Below are 20355 nucleotides of genomic sequence, written 5' to 3'. Positions count from 1 at the left end.
CTTAATATTCAACTTTGCTCATTCATTTATATAATATCACTATATGCAACGCGCAGATTCAGTTTGTGTTTCGGTCGGCTGCAGATCTGAAGTTAGTCAGTACACGTAGGTGCAAAAATTAATAGTGAAACTTTGTCAGGAAGGCATCGATGACGGGCAGTATAGATACTACGTGTTTAAACGTCTTTGTTTCTTCTCTCGCTGCGCAACGAGTAAGAAGAGGCATCGTCGGAGCCACGAGGCTAGAACAGGATGTACCTTCGGAATTACGTTGCAATTATTAATATTATTATTAATATTATTATTATCGTTATCAATATATTTTTTGTTGTTGTTATTATTATTACCGGTGGAAAAATTCGAGCATGCTCAAAGTCTTTTCTTTTTTACGTAAACGTCCGGATTTACAGAATCCGAGTGTCCCTATATAAGGTATGTCTTATAGGTTAGGTAAACTTATGTACGCTACGTACGGGATTTACGTAATTAACGACGATGGTTTAACACTGAATCACAGTTATCGAGAGAGAATTTTTGCATTACTTCGTTTCGTACAGTTTTTAGTCGAGCCGTCACCCGGTCAAAGGTCGTTGCCGTTTTTTTAACGTAAAAAATGGTTTTAAAATGGAATTTCTTTTTGGGGGGATTGTAGTGGATTTTGTGGGGGAGATGGGGATGGGGGGAAGAAATATGGAGGAAAGGAGCAGTGAAACGGACAAAGGCAAACGTGGGTTCGATGAATTTTTTTTTTGGGGATTTTTGTGCATTTTGAAAATATGCACTTGATCGCGGTGGTAATGCTTTTTTTTTCTTTTTTGACTGAAACTGACGCAGCGCTGCCTGTCGCGGAATCCGCACGACCGAGCGCTTTTACAGTTTTAATGTTGACGTATCAGATGTTACGGATACCAGATACAGATTTCTTCTTGTTCCTTATCGTCTTTCTCTTTTCTTCTCTTTCCTTCTATGAGAGAGAAAATCCATCGACTATGTACAATGAACGGAGGATATGCAATTTTGTGCAATGTTCCCATGTTAACCGTTTTTTTTTTAAATATATATATATATATTTTTTTTATTTTCTAGGAATATTCGCATCTCCACTTTTTCGATGTCACGTGAGATCGCGTGATCCAGATACTCGTCTACGTGGATCCTGAAGTTCGTTCTTTTTGGGCCACACTGTACGGATCGGTCGTATAGCCCCACGGTCGCCCCCATTAGGTGTCTCCGTTCTTTTTGACGAATCTTTATAAAAAACTACATTGTCCCATTTTGTTTCTTATACGTTAAAAAAGAAATATAAAATTATGAATAACGGAAACTCCGCCTCCTGGTGAACGTCGGGATGTCGTCGTGCGAGGATCAGCTTTCTCGAGGACATTTATGATGGGTAGGGAATGATTTTTTTGAGTTTCGATACTTGAGTGCTACCTCGATTGTTATTGGAATAAGGAAAATAAAAAATAAGAAGCCATTAAAACTTTCAGACAATTTTAAAACCACAGACGAAACGTATAGTGTTACTGAGACTCTATGAAGTGGACGTGGACACGTCAACGTCCACCAGGAAATCGATACACGCGCCATTCGTAATACTACCGCGACTCCGTTATCGGATTTTACCTAATTAAGTTATAATGATAAATTAATAAATTAATTATAAAATATATTAAATCGCGATAAAAAGATTTTCAAAGTGAAAGAAAACTTTTGGTATTGACGATTTCTTTCGAACTTATTTCATATGTTCGTTTCTCATCATTTTCTATTTAGTGCTTTTAAATTCTTCTTTTTTTCTTTTCTCTCTAGTCCTCCTCTCGGACTCTTGACTCTCGGACAGTCTCTTCATTCGTAGGAATTCTGTCATTCGTTCATTAATTCATTCGCTCTTCGTACTTTTATCTCTCTCTCTCTCATGCACACATAGACGATCGGAAATAACTTATAGACTACGTCCAATATATTAGATATTAAATAATAATAATAATAGCAATCATAATATAATAATAGAAATAATATAATCAATATATTAATTTTATATAATATATCTAACAAAACACCCCGCCATTCAACAATGTAAATGATAAAAAACAACGTTCTTCCCCACGTGTGCGGAATTACATTCGTTCTACCGTCGGTCCTCGAAGTACATCAATAACTGAACTCATGATTTACGCTGAACCCCTCGTGGGTTAAATATAATAAAAATTGAAAGTATACCGATTTGAAGAGAGAAAAAAAGAAGAATCAAGAAAAATATAAATGTATACGCAAAGTGGCCGATGTGCTTTGCCGGCTTAACTGTAAGATTCAGCAGAACGTTATCTGAAAATTACATAATTACCGGTAAGCACGTAGAGACGCTAAAATGTACAGAGTGGTCTTTTTTTTCGACATGGTCGCAATGGCCTATGGGATCAGTTTCTATGAACGAAACGACAGAGAAACAAGAAAGTAAATGGCGATAACGTAAGAGAAATTAAGTCTTAACGATCATTGGCACAGAACGTACCGCGGAATAGTTTGATGTTATTTTTTTCTATCTTTTCATTCGGAGGCATCGCAATGATCGCAAATAATTTCTCTTCAGTTTCGTTGACACGGCCATAGGAGGTGGATCGCACAGTTATGTAATGAGGCGCTTCGGATACTGATTCAACGAGGATTACTATTGCTTGACTCAACAGTTCAAGCAAAATTCTTGAACTGACCATAAGAATTAGTCGAGTGACAGATGTCTTCCTATTTCTGGTCAAATTACCATGGCGAGATTATTGTTTCTATTGAAAAAATAAAAATAAAGAAAATATGCTCTTCTGTCATCTCGTATGACTGCGCCTTGACAATCCTATTTGAAACTGCTCCAAGGTCTCCTCAACAACGCATGCTCCTGTTTTTGCTATGTGAAAAATATTTTCACTTTAAACTTGTAAACGCTATCTCGCAAAAAAATATCGTTACTCTCTTTCTCGCTCTCTTTTACGTTCTTCTCTATAAAATTAAGGAAATCCACCGAACTCGCTAGAAAAATCGTCTCTGCGCGTAGTGGAAGCCGTGACGGTCGTCATATGAGAATTTTTCGACGACGGGATGGAGAACGTGGCGGCTTTAAATTTATTATTTAAGCCAGTCGCCATCGACGCGATGACAATCTGTACGGTTTTTCATGTTAACCGTAGCCATCGTCGTTCGCCGTGTATTATTATTATTAATATTATTATTACAATTTTTTTTAAAGTACCTTTTAGAAAATTACTATCTTTGGAAAAATTAGCGAGGAAAGAAATTCTCCTGCGAACCTTACACAGACGAGACGATGATGGCGTCGATTTAATGTTACGATTGCCGTCTCGACGCCGACGCCTACCTCCGTGCAACTTCTTAGACGTTGATAGAGCGTCGCGGCCGATTCCTCGCGATTTCCGGCGGCTTGGTAATTTTTCGGTTTGTTTCTTCTTCTCTTCGGAAGCAACGTGAACGTTGTTGCACTGATTATTATCAGGATGAATTTACATCCCAATGGAATGAATGTGGTCGTTTGTGTCCTTGAGATTTCGACGAAATCGCGACGAATCGTTGATGATTTGATGACGTCCATTTTATTCTTGCCCCCCTACCGACCGAAGAGAGATCTGCGCGCAGTTTAAACATGGTTCCGCAAAGTTTTGTGCATTTCCATTGGTTCCTATCTCGAAGTGTCTTAGAGGAAGTCGAGTCATCCGGGATTCTTCACGAGCTTTTTACCGCGATAATCGTACACGCGACGGCAGAAGAGTACCATATCGGAAGGTACTGGAATTGGAGGCTGTCTATGCTCCCTGGGATAAACTTGATCGCCACGTGGAACTATCAAGCCAGGACTTTCAAGGCCTTCCTCGATTCTTCTTAAATTTTTGCGGTACCTGGAAAAAATATATATATTATTAAATATTGTTTTTATCCATTTGAAGAATATTCTATAGGTATGATAATTACCGGCAGTACTCGTTAAAGGTGAGAATGTAACATTTATCCTCTATACAGGCAACACTATTGGCATCTCTATGGCGAGAAGCAAAGACCTCATCCTCTGTGTCGTATTCCGTGCGTCCTTGTTCCGTGTGTTCCGGTCTGTAGTACCAGAGTAAGGAGAACATCATCTCACCTGAAGAAGAAAGAAAATTTTGATGATTTATAGTATCACGTATGAGGGAAGTTGGCGATTTTTTGTGTCTGTCTCCAAATAAACGTCTTACCGTCGTCTGGATTTTCCCAGAGAGCAGCGATTTTCGCAACAAACGGTAAATCCGCTTTTCTTGGACCACTTTTGAGGAGGACGCAATCTCGAGGTCGTAATACGTCGCCACTCTCGTGCTTCATAATCGTGTAGCATCGTCTAATGGCCGACTCCTCGTTCTGAAAATATGAAGAAAAAAAATATTCCCGTGTGAAACTGATAAACTTCTCTGTTTCTCATCTGACTCAGATCGCTATGAAGATAAAAGAGTGCTCACTGTTAGGTAAACTTTAGCCTCGTACGACTCGCCTTCCCAGCTCCAGCCGTTACTCCATTTGGGTTTCAAATAGGGTTTCCTTATAAGCGACAGGTTCTCCTCGGCCGGTAAACTGTCCTCCATTTTGCAGGATTTCTTACTCGTCTTACTCGTCTTTTTTGTACTCTTACGCCTCTTCTTCACCAGGCAGGCCTTTTTAGATTCCTCGAATATCTCAGAGACCTTAGGCTTGGAGATCTGGATCTCGTGCCTCTTAGGTGTATCCTTGGACTTGAGATCCTGAACTTTGGATTTCGAATCCAAAACCTTGCATTTGACCTCTACAATTTTTGCTTTAACTTTAGTCTTAGATTTGGCATCCTGCGTCTTAGTCTTCGACTTGGCGTCGACCTTGCTGCTCTTCGGCTGAACGAACTTCGTCTCGCACTTGGCGAAGTTTAGTTTCTCCGACACCGCCGCCTTAACCTGATCCATCTTCTTGGTGACCTTCTTTAACGTGGCGGAGATTAAATTGACGCTCTTCTTCTTGTCGATTCGCTCGTCACTTTTAATTTTCCGATCCTTCCTCTGCGTCATCTGCAGACTCTGCTGGATCACGTTGTTAATCGTCTCCATAATGGAGGTTTCGCTTGCAGGATTCTTCAGGCAATTCGAGATACAGCCAACGCCGACCGTCTGCTTCGAACTCTTAGGTTTCTTGGCTGGTGTCTCGCAAGGACTGGAACCTTCAGTCTTGCGTTTCTGATTCGGAACTTCCTTCTTGGTCTGCTTCTTCTTGGTGGTACAAGGCTCGCCAACGCGTTCCACAGCCTCCACAAGACTTTCCGTAGGAATGGTCAACCTCGAGGTTGGATCGCTACAATTTAAATCTCTCGCCGAACCCACTGACAATGTCCTTTTATTCACCTTTCGTTTCTTTATATTATCCGACAAACTGTCCAAGGATAGTTTCCTCTTGGTCACTTTTTGACACCTAGGCTGCTCCTGCTCCTCCGGTACCAGTGTGCTGACGTCACTGGTTTCCTTATCCTCGACAGTTTCCTGCACCGTAGACTCGTAATCCGGCTTCTTCCAGTTCTCATTTTCAATAACGACGACGTCGTTCATCTCCTCCTTGACGTCAGGTTCAGTCTCGAGCTTGTCGTCGATCATGAGAATTCCCGAGTCCTTGTCGATCTCTAATATAGTCATCTGTCCCTCTTTCATGCACTGTTCGCACTTGATAATCTCACACTTGTATCCCGATTCGCATTTCACCTCACAGTTTGCTGCACAAGGTAGATTCTCCCCGACGGAAGCCACACTGCAGGATTCGCACTTAACGTTATTATTCTCAAGTTTGAAATTACGAAGTTTCGAGGTCGGGCACGTGGTCACGGTCAACTTATCAGTCGGCGACAGAGTTTCCATTTTGACCTCGCAGGTCGAAGTGCACGCATGTTTCTGACAACTACACTTCCTCAGCTTATCGTCCTGACAAGTCTTCTCGTCCTGCCACACGAACAAAGGGTACCACCGTTCAAATGGTCATTCGTAAGAGTCCTTAGACTATCCTCACCAAACCTTACCTTGGTCCTGCAGTCCAAATTCTGTGGATGAACATGCGGCCCACCAGGCAAGCTATGCGTAGGCGCTAGCGGAGGTTGGTTCTGATTGAGGTTGCGGTGAGTGTTGATTTGGACGCGATCCGTATCCCAGGCATTGGCACCATGTGGAGGAGCTAGCCCAGCTAGCCCCCTAGCTGGTGAGGGCGGCCCTACCAAAGCACTGGGTGGCAATGACAGACCGGGCCCTGATACCACTGGCGCTCCCTTACCATTACCAATAAGGGGCCCAGTATCCACGTTTTTTGGACATGACTGCATCGGGCATGGGCAACCTTGGAAAGCTGCATCTGCAATCAGGACCAAAGTCGTACGGTCGGTTACCCAGAATCCTTACGACGTCTCAAAGAGCAAGCCATCTGGTCATGACCAGAAGCAATGAGACTTACGGTCTACGAACGGTCTCCCCTGAGTGTGCAGATATGCTGGATTTGGAGGCGGCGGTGGCGGCGGCGGCGGTGGGTAACCACCGTAATACGGGGGTGGCGGATATTCAGCTGACGGAGGTGGTGGCTGATACTCCACAACGCCGGGACCCCCGACGGCGCCTCCTCCACCGGGTCCACCCGCTCCGCCGGATTCCTGGTATCCATAGTACTGCCTAGGAAGAAACAGGGTTCTTTACTCGTACGATTCGCAGCTATTCTTAAATCCGCCAAGCAATCGTACTAGGTGTTCGGTAGCCTGGCTCTGTTTCTACCTTACCTTCTGTACGTCGGTGCGTACTTGTAGTACGGAGGCGGATGCGGATGGGGATGGGAGTACGTCGGTGGATAGCACAGTTCCTGATACTGCGGAGGCGTGCCATAATATTGTGGACAGTACGATCTGTAGAAACCGCCGTTCCCTGAAACAGCCATTAGCTCCGGTGAGTGTTCACCTTTGACCAAATAGGGGTACATGACGCCACAAGGACTTCCCGAAAGTCTCCGTACCTGAGCTACTGGTTCCTCCGGACGTCGTGGAAGTTGCAACTAGGTCATCGGAACCTTCGGAATTTTGAGGCGGCGTCGGGGTTGGTTCCGGTGGGGGTCCTTTCACCGGAGGTAATGTAGGAGGATGCTGTATCAGTGGTCCAGCCGGCTGATAATAACCTGAAACAATGGGAAGCAAAGAGTTTACTAAACGAACGAGAAGGAAGAGATCAGAGAAAAATAGAAACCTAAAACACGTCCTACGGAATAAAAAAAACTCCACAACTACAAAAGTAACCACTGACTTAAAGTTCCAGGACAAAATTCCCTAGAAATCCTAAGAAATCCATCAAAATATCCCCGAGAGGCAAATCGATCCTAGAAAAAAAAAATTATCAATTGATATCCTAAATAGTATCAAGCCCCGTCTCTGCACCCGACAGTCCCATCCAAAAGGACGAAAGCCCGGTGGCTGCCATAACCATCAGCTACCAGACCCAAGAAAAAGGCTCGAAACCAGAGACAAAGCCATCATGGTAAATGTTGGTTGTTGAATTAAAAAAAAAATTCGCTCACCCAGGAAAAACAAAAGAAAGAAAAAAAAAGCCTAAATCCGATAGCCAAAGATGCAGTCAAGGACCTGACATCGGCAGAAAGGAGATTCCGCCTGAGCACGTCGAGCGTTAAGTAGTCAAAGCTAGAGCACGTAGTCAGTTCCTGTTTTCGGTCTGTGACCTGGTCAGGGGCCTCTGAGTGTTGGCATCGAGGCACTGACGTCACCAAGAGGTGAACGGACCGTTTTCGTGAGTCCTGCATACGCTTCCTCCGATACCTCAGCGCGTTACGAAACATAAATCTGAACGATCGACAAGCGTCCTGGTGCAAGTAAAATCAGCTCCTCCCTATCCCTCAGGACAATCCGCCCGGTACACGTTTGGCACGAGTAGACCAGGCATCATTTACTCCAAGAGCAATGAATACTTGTCGCGGATCATACGAAATAAGCCCAACAAGTCCCCATCGTGTTAATACGCTAGTTATCAACTTCATCAAAGATCCATGAGCTTCGGATACATCCACTACCCGTATACACGATGCTCCGATTCAATCGGAGATCAATGATAAAGGCCTAAGCAGGAAAGCGTATGGTGTATACCTATACGATACTCTCGCACAGCGGCAGAGACGATACATTGACACCAGAGATTTGCCGTTACTAGGCCAGGCTCTGTTCTGTTTCACCGTTCGGTTTGCCACCTCGCTGACTCGTGCCCGATACGCTAGCCAGCTCCCAATTCTCGAGCGATATACGTACAGATACGTATCCACGTTAGCCATAGGCATCCCCGTCCGAGATTTAGATAATAGAACCCGAATATTGACCGATTCGAGACAATTTTACGAGATACCGAGGGTCCTACGTTTTGCTCTCATTCCCAGCTCTTACCAGTTTGACGCGGACGCATTGTGGATTAAATTGAATTTATTTGCTCTCCGACACACATACGGCTCTTCCTCGGGCGGAAAATGACTCTCGTTCTCGCGATCCTTGGGAAATTGGCGTACGCGTCCAGCGGGAGGATTACAGGGTACGAACAAATCTCGCCGATTAAGGTTACTCGGCTGCTGGCTGGTTGGTCGGGTTGGCTGCTGGCTGACGCCAATGGTGCAAAGCGGGTCGGCTATATTATTCTTACTGCTTGTACTCTGCCGTATTGCGGTTCTATAGTGTACTCTCTTGAGCGAACGAGCGAGAGACAGCGAGAGAGAGAGAGAGAGAGAGAATCTCCTTGGCTCTCGGTACGCGTTCGACCTTCTCCACCCGAAAGTAGCCATTACACCCTGCTCCGAGGCTAATTGCTATCATTCTTTTTAAAGCATTCCAAACCTCGTTAAAGGAAAGCGTTGAGAAACTGAAGATTCCAATCGCGGACTCGAACCGTCGTACCTACCTTACCGACCGAGTAAAACTCGTTCCTTTACCATACCCAAGCGCGACAGGATAACGATAGTTTTCAATAGGCTTTTCCATGTCCCTAAGATTCCTTAAGAGAGAGAAAAAAAGTCCTGAGACAGTGCATGGAGATTGAAAAGTCTTATAGGTTATCCATAGGGTGTCCAAATGTCACGGCGAACATTTACGGTACCCGAGGAGTGCTTTAATTCGACTGGAATTAATGCATCGAAAATACCGGAGCGTGTTAATTGCATGGCGGAAAATTTGCAGGTGAAACGTAGCGCGAAAACAAAATGATTTTCGATGCGCCACGACGCTCCCGACGTCTCGAGTCAGTGCGTTCACGAATGATAAACGGGAAGTTAAGATGGTTTCCGGAAGAAGGAACTGGAGCTTGGACGATGATCCTTTTTTTACCCTTTTTCCTGTCACTCCTCTTCCCCCTGGAAGAAGCCGTCCACGAAGGGGCGAAGGGGGCAGAGAGGGGGAAGCGACGGATCGTGTTCAAAAGCCCAGTACTAAAAATACTAATTCTATTCCGGGCCACGGGCGGAAGGTCAAGGCGTGCTAGAAACGACACGTACACGCCCCAAGGAAATGCTGGTCTCTCCTGCCGTAAAAAATATCCTCGAATCCTTTTTCACCCGGTAGCCGCCGTACCTCGTGGCCGCTCACGAAAAATTCCGCCGTTCTCGGTGACAGCTAAATTTTTTTTTTTTTTTTCCCCCGGCGACAAAACAATTGCCAAGGACGTCAACGGGCCAGTTTTACGAGTACGCGTGTGGCCCGTTGTTAATATTTTATTTGACGGGGCTATCCAAGAAAAGCTGTACAATCTTTAAGAGACATTTTCTTCCACGGTAATCCTTATCAAGGACGATTATGAACTGCGTACCCGGGACTAGACTGGAGGTGGGTTGGTTCTGCCGGGTACATCGAGGCACCCCCATACGTACGTACCTGGACTCTTGAAGAGTGTCCCAGGAGTGCGCGAGCTATGCTCCGCAAGTCTCGCTACTTTCTCCAGTGAAATGCCAACAGGTTAGGTGCTACGTGAGAGATTACCGTATGTACACAGAGAGCTCCCACCGTCTCGGTAATCTACCCGCGCTTCTGCTCCGCGTAGAACGCGTCTAATTAAGCCGACACCGGGAGTCGTATACGGCACTGATATCGCCCGGGGACTCTTTTAGAGAGAGATTAGAGACTTACCTCCACTCGGATACGGACAATAACATAATAGAAAATAAAAAAAAATATCTCAATCAGAATACCATACCACTGCCTATAGAAACCACGGTCCATGATAACCCACGTGTCCTGCCCACCTAGGTCGAAAAGTCTTCAGGATCAAAAATCCTTCGAGGAGTCACGACGGACGTTCGAAAAAAATCGGAGGATGATTTTCGAAAAAAAAAAAAAAAATGGTCTATGCACCAATGATGAGAATGCAAAATTATTTCTTCAAAACCCACCAGACCCTTGTGTCAGCCGCGTGTATACGAGCTCCCGTATAAAATCCGATCTGGACGTTAGCTGCGAGAAGAGTCTTCAAGGTTCCTTTTGGCAAACGTGCCGGTATCATTGACACGCCAGTGCCGACGACCTTCTAATCTGAGGACGACCATAACGCGGTTCTTTATTCGGGAGCGATCGAGCGTATACAAAGCGCTTTATCCAGTGTGTATCACTTGGTTCGAATATTTGGCTTAAGAATTGGAATGATCCGAGAGGGAAATTACACGTGGGCGGGACACGCGGAAAGGCATTCCCCAGCTTGGTAAGCACGAAGTACTTCGAATTCGAAGTAGTCAGGCCTGCGTGGACTGCTGAGACCAAGTCGGTAAGTAAATCGCTCGCTCGGAGCAAGGAGTCACGAGAGCCAACCTAAACCACTCGATAATTCGAGCTTCTTTCAGCAGCCGAGAATCGACCTGGTCTCGGTCCAATCAACGTGCCGTGGCAGTAAGTCGTGCATTAAGCATCGCCCGCGATTCTACTTCAGTCGGGGAGGTAATTATGCTCGTCAGGGTGGAATCGCAAAGCGCGACGTGCGCCAAATCGTCTTCACCGGTCCCCGCCGCTCCTTGTACCCGTGTTCCGGAGAAAAACTGGATTCCCGTGAAACATTCCCGGATTAGGCGCGAGGAGTAACGAGGAAAGAACAAAAGCCGTACCGAAAGATTGATGTATATATATATATAGTCAATACAGAGTAAGAGAAACTTTTTTACACTGTACCTTCGAGGAACTCTTCATGGCGGGATTCTTCTTTGGTATACTTATGTATACTTATATATATATATATGCAAGCCAACTTGAGAACTTGGCCGGTAGTAACAGTGAGGATTCGCCAGAATTTCAAAGGACATGAATTATCATTACTATAGGACCTTCGTATACGGGGAGCGTGTTTCGAGCGACGTCGCGACGTGAAAGTCGGCGCTGGGCATCGCGGTCGGGCACTTTCTTTTTCCGTTAGAATTCGCGTTGTGTCCGTCGAGCGATCGGTAAGCGATCGTAAGGTGGATTTAAAATTGATTTCCTTTTCGCGGAAAAATAGATAGAAGAACCGATAACCGCGATAACGCCGGTAAACGATAAGCATACGAGTTATCAGGCTCGTATGCTTATCAGGGTCTTTTATCCGAGTGGGAGTCGGGTATATAAATAAGCGTAGGTCGCGAAGGTCGGACCTTCGACGTATAAGACTCGACGACCATGACCGCGAATCGGTTGCTCGAAAAATCGATTAATCGAACGAGTCGGCGATAAATCGCAATTCTTGCATCCGCAGAGCCCCGTATCGAGAGCTCATCGACAATAAAGGACAATTTCAGTAGCGAAAGACGAGGAAGACGAGGAAACGTCGTACGGCCGAGCAAGTAGAACTGTAAATCGCGCCGTTAAGCGTCGCGAAAACCGTAAAGGCAGCGTTTACACGGACGAACGGATCGCCAAGCGGGTAACAGAACCGGCAGCAGAAGCAGAGTTAGTGCAATATATATATACACGTATGGATGCAGATACACGGCCTTTTACGTGGTATGGATATAACGTGCGCATGGCAGTGCATGTGGGTTAAGCTTTATACGGTACACGTGAGTGAGGATTCGTGAGGCACAACGAATAGAAGACTGAGGAGTGGCTGAGAAGTAATTTATTTTTTATCATTAACGCATTGAAATGGCCATACGCCGATTACGAGGTGCGTCGATGGGTATGATTTTTTTTTTTTGAAAATATAAAAAATTTATATCCCCCTTTTCATATCCATTGTAAAATCCGATTTCCCGTGCAATTTACCTCTCAGCAAGTAGGCGGCCAGCATCATGTCCTTCAGCTGCGGCAGATAGAGGCCGTTTAACAAGCCGTGATTTAGGTAGTTCATGTTGGGGCTGACGTTGTAGTTCAGCCCGGGATTAAGGTGGTTCAGCTGGTGCAGGTTGCTCAGGTGACAGGGGTGACTCAGTCCGTGGTTGAGAACCTGATTCTCGCCCAGCAACTCACAGATTTTACACCGGTTCTTCGTCATGTCTTTTTATTTAAAGCTCACGATCGGCTCCTAGAGCCCTTTCGATTTATATCGATTATCGAACGCGTCTCACTGGCCACCGAGACGCGTCTGTTAATACGTTCAGGATTAATGCCGACGCTCGTTAACGTCGCGAAACGAACGAGTGAGCCGAGAGCAAAGTCCGCATGTCTGTATACGTATTGGAGATGTTAATAAATTATTGATGCACGTAAAGGCGGTATTACAAAAAAAATTTTTTTTTGTAATTTCGAAAAAATTTTTTTTTTCAAATCCAACATCACATTAAAAATTTAATATCTTCTCATGGCTGCCATTTGCACGCATCGAGCCCCGACGTCGAATCGCGACTCTGACTCGGTGTCACTTGGCTATTTGTTTTCACGTTGGCGAACGTGGGCGCGAGAGGCCTCTCGCAATTCGCTCGTCGCGACGCCCCGCTGTATTCGGCCACGAGCGGTTACCGATAGCCGGCATGGCGTACGAGGGAAAAAGTCGCGGGAGTCTATTTCTCGCGAGGCGAGGATAAAATAAAAGAGAGAGGTGGCATAAAGATAAGAGAGAAAGAGAGGCAAGAAAAGTGATAAAGAAAAGGACAGAAATAAGAAACGAAGGCAACCAGTCCGTTTCGTGCAGCCGATTCGGACGGTACAGACACGCGACCAGGAGACCGCACGAGGATCAGCCGACGATTCCGTCGGATTTCTGCCAAAAGTTATATTTCCGTTCCACCTATAGGAAGCTGATTACGTCACGCTTTAAACTGCCAGAGAGATAGTACGAGCTCGTAGCCTGCAACGGCATGTAGGAAGTCCCGACGGGACAAGCTGTGGGCGCGAGATAAAAATGCAAATAAAAAAGAAAGTAAAAAAAAAATATACAATGCGAAAAAAAATTTCGACACATTCAAAAACCGTTAGTCCCCATGCTGGTCCTTGGAGTCGCGTTAGACTCCGATATGGCAGTTTAAAAAAAAAGATCAAAGTAGATATAACGCGTGTCCAAATAGTACTCGATAACAAAGACCAATCGGGAGGAAGTAAAGTATGGGACACGCAGGAGACTCGAGAGCGCGAACGACGATAAGGAGAGAAAAAAGATATTACGTACGAAGATTCATGGTAAATTATATCTAGCGTTCGAATTAGCTTGGCTCCTTATCGCGTGACGTTCGTTCGACTTCGTGTAAACAAAGGCGGCAAGGTGTCGGGAAGTGCACGTGCCTCTCAGGACAGACCATCGAATGCCGATAAGAGGGAGACGGCCGGTGATACAGATTGTATTTCGTAGAACGGAAAGAGAGAATCGAGGATATAATTGATCGATTGGTCCGCGATGGAAAAGGAATTAAAAAAAGAAGTCTCAAACTCCCCAGCAATCCCATACGAAATACCATAAGACACCCATAGACGCTAACCGTATCGCCAAGCAATTACGGATTCCGCATATCGCGTATAAATTCCAACAACGAGCGCGTCACTGGATACGTGCGTGGTTACGTGTCTCTAACCAGTACCTACGGCGCGTAATAGGGCAAGACGATCGAGTCACAGTTCCATAGTAGCCGCATGCGATTTCTCATCGAAAGAACGTTTTACAAGGGACCAGGATATATCACGAATCGATAACCGCGCAGCTGCGTCCTCGAGGATCTTAGATTCGATCAAGATAGTCTAAACAGTGAACACGTGCACCGATTAGAGTTTCGACTATCGGGAGCCACGCCGTGGGACCGAGGCGTCAAACGTAAATAACGTTACGGACCGGGGCCCGATAGAACGGGCTATACGCGAAGACGACGGGAATTTCGCAGTACTCGCGCGCGTATAAAGGAGAGCTTGAGTTCCGTTAGACGCAGTAACTTATGCGAAAGACCAACTTAGCAAGGAAGCGTCAACAAGTTACATCATTTCTCATTCTAAGTTAAGACGGTTAAGTTAACCGGTAGTCCTGTAGTATACTAGGCGCAGAGGTTCTCAGCCGAGACGGCCTTACGAGGGAGTCGGAAAGAATAGTACAGCGGACTTACAGCGAGTGTCCACACACCGGACCCCGAAGGTAATTCGCAGCACGTGTCCGACAAGTTTGAACTTTGACCCGAACGAAAAAAAAAAGAACATGGGCCCCTCACAAATTCACACAAATGATCAACATAGCACGGATGTATCGAACGATAAATTTCTACGCGATTATAAAATCATCCGGGCGCTAAACACCATCTCGCGACGAAACGCGGACTCTATCGGTCCGCCGATAAGAGTGATATAGATTAAAGTTCATCGCGTATCCTCGCTTTGCGAATTTTCTTTTTTTTTTTGCCGCCACGAGTAGTCACCGATACTTCGAAAATACCCGCCGTTCGAGGACTCGTGGCGCATGCTTTGTGGTCGATGAGTCTGAATTTCACCCCCCTCCCACCTTACCCCCCCTCACTTTCCCAATAACATCTTTCCAATTCCCCACCGACTAAAAGATTCCCCCCTCCCCTCCTCCGCCCCCTCCCTCTCCCCACCAACTTGAAAGATCGCACGCTCATCTCACGGAACAACCCTGGAGAGCATCCCCTTCGTCCTTCTTTACCTCCTTCGAATTAATCGTGAACTCCAGGCACCTCATCCTCCGTAACCGATCGACCACACCTCCACACACGAATGGACCAAACGAGCCACGTACGCTCGCACATAGTTACACCAGCCCGTACCGGCACTAGCAATCCGTGGTAACAGTACCCTCGAATAGAAAAGTCAATTCAGATAAGCCAGACAAGGATATCGTAGATATCCACGGCATCCCGTACAAATCAGCGGCATTGTAATACGTACAATTGAAAATTCGACCGAAACGCTCGTGCTCGATTTCCCGCGAAACCATAGGTATACGCGTAAAACGTAACGCTAACCACGTGACGAACCATTAATTACGTCATCGAGTACTCTCGGTGTTAACGATGAAAAAAGAAAGAAAGAAAGAAACCATGATGACACCTAATCGTGTAGAAATTGCGCGCCAAGTATCACCTCCAATATATATATATATATATATAAACACACATATACAGATAAAAACTGGCAGGACTGCTTCCTTTCCAATATTCGTATTATCGATCGACAATCGGCAGCCGGTATCCCGCGATCGATCGGTACCGTAATGTCGTTCGCGCGTGTCGCTCTCGTGAAGATTCTCTTTTCTGCGTGGCAATAACAGTGGGCCGATGCTGCCAGTATATATATATATATACATACACACAGACTATCTGTGTCCTACGTACGTAAGTACGTTAGAAACGGACAGAGAGTGAGACACGCCAGCGGCGAAGCTCGCGATTCAACTGCCTTCGCCCGGCCGACTCGCGGAGTGCCGAGGGCCGTCCCCAGGACACGTACGAATCTGCTGCCGCTTCCCACTACTATACCGTCGCCATCGCCATCGCTACCGCCGCCGCCGCCGCCGCCACTGAGTGTCGCCATCGCCATCGGCCGACAGAGCAGACGACGGCACGTTGCCGATTCCGCGGCAAACTGGACGAGGCCTTGAATATTATATACTGTATATATATATATATTATGTAGTACGAACGTGCATTGAAAATACGTTATGTAGGCGTACTTGAATTCTTCGGCTTTTTTTTTTTCTTCGCTGGAGTCTACAGGGGAAAAACATTTTCTAGCGATATTACGTACAGAGGGCGATGCGCACGAAGACTCCTTGGCTTTATCTCATTCAAGCGGTTTTACCTGTCCACTCGAATAGACCTTAGCAGATACTCTGAAACTGTTACGGATCATTGAATTGCAAATATCTCAGGCTGACATTCGGAGGCCACGTTGAATTAATAGATGACACGTGTGTCCTGTGTATCGTTGCGAGTAACTAGACGTTCTTCCGTATGCGAATGGATATAGGGAATACTTCGAAAAAAAAAAAAAATGCACGGGGACCGAACGCGCGACACGTGGTTTCTCACTGAGGATTTTTTGTTGTTATCAGATTGGATTTATATCGTGGGATTTCGGTCAAGCCATAATCTGCGCGAAATGAGAACGAATGGTGGTTCTGCCGTGTGAAATTACTTAATCTGCCGATAACGAGGTTAAAGTCATGATACGTATATGCATATCTATAGGGATGTACGATAAGAGTGAAAAATTGAGATTTTCAACGACGGTATGCATTTAATCGTAATTAAGTAAACAACTCATGGAGGAAATTTTGAATTTTCGAAATTTTTTCAAAATTCCATATCGTTAAAATTACGATTAGGTCACGGCGTGAAAGTTACGGCGACCACGTGCCTTCTCGAATTTTCCAAGATAACGGAGATCCTTCGAGAGATCGGCACGATTTCAAGATACCCATCTGCGACAGGTACAAGACAATTTGACAAGGAAACGTTCTTTCTCGACTTGACGATGAATTTGAGTGCTGTGTCCTTCTCTCGCGCATCGAACATACCATAGGTCCGTCTCTCTCGCACTCACGGGAGGTATCAAAAAATGTCAAAAAACTCTTCCGGCATCTTCGGCCGTCATCATCGATTGATCGTTCTGGCAATTCGCCAACGTACCACGTGGATCCTTCCGTCACTCTCGACGTGAGACGTCAAAACGTTCTTCTACAAAGTGATCCCGTGACAGCTGTCAAACTTACAACTATCGCCTTCGAGCCTCACACGTGGTACCCTAGCTGCTTCCCCCCGTACCAGAGGGTATACACGGGGCTCTGAATTTTCAAATGGGTTTAGCTTAGCCAAAGGGAATCTCCACGGTGAATGTATGCACGCTGGTCCAGGGATTAGGATCACCGTGGAATAGTTAGTTCGGAGCTTATCAGGCCACCATCGCTCCATTTCCAACTAGACGACACTACGCGCCAGAGTACCCCACCACTATGTGGAGTATCCCTATATACAGCATAGGTGTGCACATGTGCCGGCAGATGGGCATACGTCTTCCTCTATACGAGAATCGGTGGATCCTCCGAGTGGCCTCCGTGGGAGCTCACGCGCAAAGATGAATTTTTTTTTAAATCCTTTTTTTTTAAATCCTCATATCAGGTTAATTCGCCATAATATATCCGAATTGCGTAATACCCTTGCACAAGCGAATGCAAACTGACGCAAGATCCCGAGGATCGTACCGCATTCGCTATGTAAAAGTGAGGCTTATCTGGGACCCCATTAGCCGCGTTGGAAAACGACCTATCAACAGTGACAGTACATTTTCATACTCCTCCTTATCAGTACCGGCCTTCCTCCATTCTCGGTATCCGGTTCTAGGCGCGCGTACTGCGTGCGAGCTTCTCTGCATACCCGTAGCAGTGACGATTGGACTAAGGTGGCCCGGCAGTGACGTCACTGTACAGTAATAAAAAAAAATTCCTATAAAAAGTTTTACCCGCATATCAGCAGGAATGCCCGAAAAAGACGATGAAAGTGAATCAAGTATGATACATCGAGTAGAGTAAGAATTTCTACTAGAGAGAAAAGAAAAAGCAAAAAGCAAGAGAGACAGGAAGAGCACGAGGAAACGCGTATAAAAATAGCAAAACAGGAAAGAATCGAGACTTTGAGATTAACGTGAGGACTACTGGACTCTACCAGATACCAGTCGACTCGTCGTACTACTCGCTTCCTCCCTGACTTCCGGCTTTCTAGCCAGCTCCGCGTTCTTTTAGAACCGATACACACCGAGCCGATACCCGTCCGTCCCGGCTCCCGAGAGCAACCCCCGGTAATAAGTAAGATCCTGCTGATACAACAGGCCCTGGTGAGGTTCCAGGAGAGACGATCAATTTCTGGTAAAGGAGGAAGAATAAAAGTAAAAGACCTAAAAAAAAAAAGAGAGCCACGCAGGTGGAAGTAGTCGGCAGACTGTAGAAGACTGGTGCGTAGCCTGTATACACGGAATGAGTGTACAGGCTGACGTCATCCACCGAGGGGAGTCTTCGCTCGGTCGCAGCCCACGTTTATTTCTCACCCCATATGAAAAAGGAACCGGATGATTTCACGGGGCGAGTCTCAGGACTTCCCATGACGTATTTTTCCCATACGAGTGCCGCACGGCACACTTGTCCCTGTATAATCCGTACTGCGTGGATAGGACGACCGATCCGGTACACTATATCTATATACAGATATAGCGTACTGGGTGCGTGTCTCTTCTCAATGTAATTTCGTATCTGGTTAGTAAGCACGGGTCACGAGACCAGGACGTTCAGGGACCTGAAAACCCTAGCTCTAAGTAGCTGCCGGATGGATGAGGTCCAAGTAGTCTGTACCCTAGTGCTGATCTTCGATTGTGTACACTAAATAACTAAGCCACGAAAAAAAAAAAAAAAAAAAAAAAAAAAAAAAAAAAAAAAAAAAACAAATCCCCGTACCGACTTCGAGAGCGAGCACATCCCACCATATTGGCTCTCGATATATTGCTGCCTCCACCTTCTCGAGTGGCTGTTGTGAAGCTCGTGGTATAGAGCCCAGGGTTAGGAGTAAACCAAGAGACGCTAAGGCCCGGTGCCCCAAAGACGTTTTCACGAAGCATCTGCCCCGTCGCTACACAGCTGCCAAATAACAACCGATCCCTCTCTCCTTCCTTTTCTTGGTTTACTATCCTTTATTACAGGCGCTGCTACCTCTTCTTCCCTCGGTTCTACACAGCTACTCGTGGTAACTTCCATTTCGCCACTAACGTTTCTTTTTTTTTTCTTCTTTTTTTTTTTTCTTTCACCTACCCTCCACTCCCGGCCCTTGGCCATCCCTCTTTGTTCCGACACAACCGTTTCTGGAGACTCTCGAATGTATCCTAGGACCATCCTAGCGCCCAACGGCAACGTGTTACCTGGACAACTTAATGGCCCAGCGGCACGAGCCATCATCATCCAGATTCTTATACCTAGGACGATTCTTATACCTATACGTGTGGACGATTACTCGAGACTTCCCTGTCGATTGACACAGGGTAGCCCCGACAGGTATACGGTAATCAAGATGATCAAGGACCAGTCATTCCTTTGGGCCTGAACTACCCATAGAGACTCACGATCGGCCACGAGGCACGATGACAGTGTCGCTTGGTGATAAGTCATAAGAAAAGTATGCACGATGATCAATAACGAAAATTAGGTCATTCCAAGACGGTAACAGCGATATGTTTATTACGCAAGACTATCTTTTACATATAACCAAGCATCTTGCTGGTAAAATTAACCGAATGGAAATAGAAAGACAATAGCGTCCCTAAGATAGTCCCTGGTAGGACAGCTGTCTACCTCCCTCCGACCCTTCCCGCCCTCCCGTAGACAGGAGGATTAACGCCGACAGAAAATACTAGGAGCTTCCTTCTTTACCGACGGAGAACTAAAAATATACCACGAGGACCTTGCTATACCTTCGAGATATGCCTAAATAGGACAGAAGGGTAGGAGGGAGCGGGGACGGAGGAGCGGGGGGGGGAAGAGGGTCTGGTGGCAAACGGCACCCGTGTTCCCGGTCTCCACAATCGCGGTAGACATCTGCTCCATTTCTTTCTCTGGTTCCCTTAGCGCGACTCGCAGGAAGGAAGGAAAGACCGCGTGTGCATCGGGAACGTCTAATTTCGAGGTGAAGGTATATACATATGTATTGTATAAAAAAAAAAAGGAGACCGAGCGGGACAAAAAGGAACGAAAAGAGAAAAAAAGGAAGAGGAAAGGACTGAGGGGACGAAACAACCACCGTAAGACATCCTGGGTCACCATAGGGAATAGGCACGAACCAACGGGGACCTTATCTACCTTTCCCACGAAACATCCCAAAGTCTCCATAATGTCCTGAGAAAATAATTTTGCATCCTTCTTCCCCCCCCCCCCCCCC

At 45.9% G+C, this 20355-nt stretch overlaps 1 protein-coding gene across 4 annotated transcripts in view; it reads right to left on the bottom strand.

The window, feature by feature from the left end:
• Positions 1 to 801: 801 nt before the first annotated feature.
• Positions 802 to 20355, bottom strand: part of LOC107264252 — a 24966-nt gene continuing 5412 nt past the window's right edge. For 2 of the 4 annotated variants that reach the window (XM_025081528.1, XM_025081529.1), the window contains exons 3-11: positions 12278 to 12677; positions 7036 to 7194; positions 6806 to 6947; positions 6490 to 6719; positions 6065 to 6390; positions 4497 to 5987; positions 4239 to 4398; positions 3979 to 4147; positions 802 to 3905 (exon numbers count right to left, since the gene is read on the bottom strand). In XM_025081528.1, the coding sequence (XP_024937296.1) occupies positions 3719 to 3905; positions 3979 to 4147; positions 4239 to 4398; positions 4497 to 5987; positions 6065 to 6390; positions 6490 to 6719; positions 6806 to 6947; positions 7036 to 7194; positions 12278 to 12506 (3093 nt within the window). In that variant the 5' untranslated portion in view covers positions 12507 to 12677 and the 3' untranslated portion in view covers positions 802 to 3718. The remainder of the gene's footprint in view (positions 3906 to 3978; positions 4148 to 4238; positions 4399 to 4496; positions 5988 to 6064; positions 6391 to 6489; positions 6720 to 6805; positions 6948 to 7035; positions 7195 to 12277; positions 12678 to 20355) is intronic. The other 2 variants (XM_025081530.1, XM_025081531.1) reach the window with 1 other exon arrangement.

The sequence above is a fragment of the Cephus cinctus genome, unplaced genomic scaffold (assembly GCF_000341935.2).
Source record: "Cephus cinctus unplaced genomic scaffold, Ccin1 Ccin1_scaffold0168, whole genome shotgun sequence".
NCBI lineage: Eukaryota > Metazoa > Arthropoda > Insecta > Hymenoptera > Cephidae > Cephus > Cephus cinctus.
Note: the sequence above shows the minus strand (reverse complement) of the source record. Positions and strands in the feature narration are given on the sequence as shown.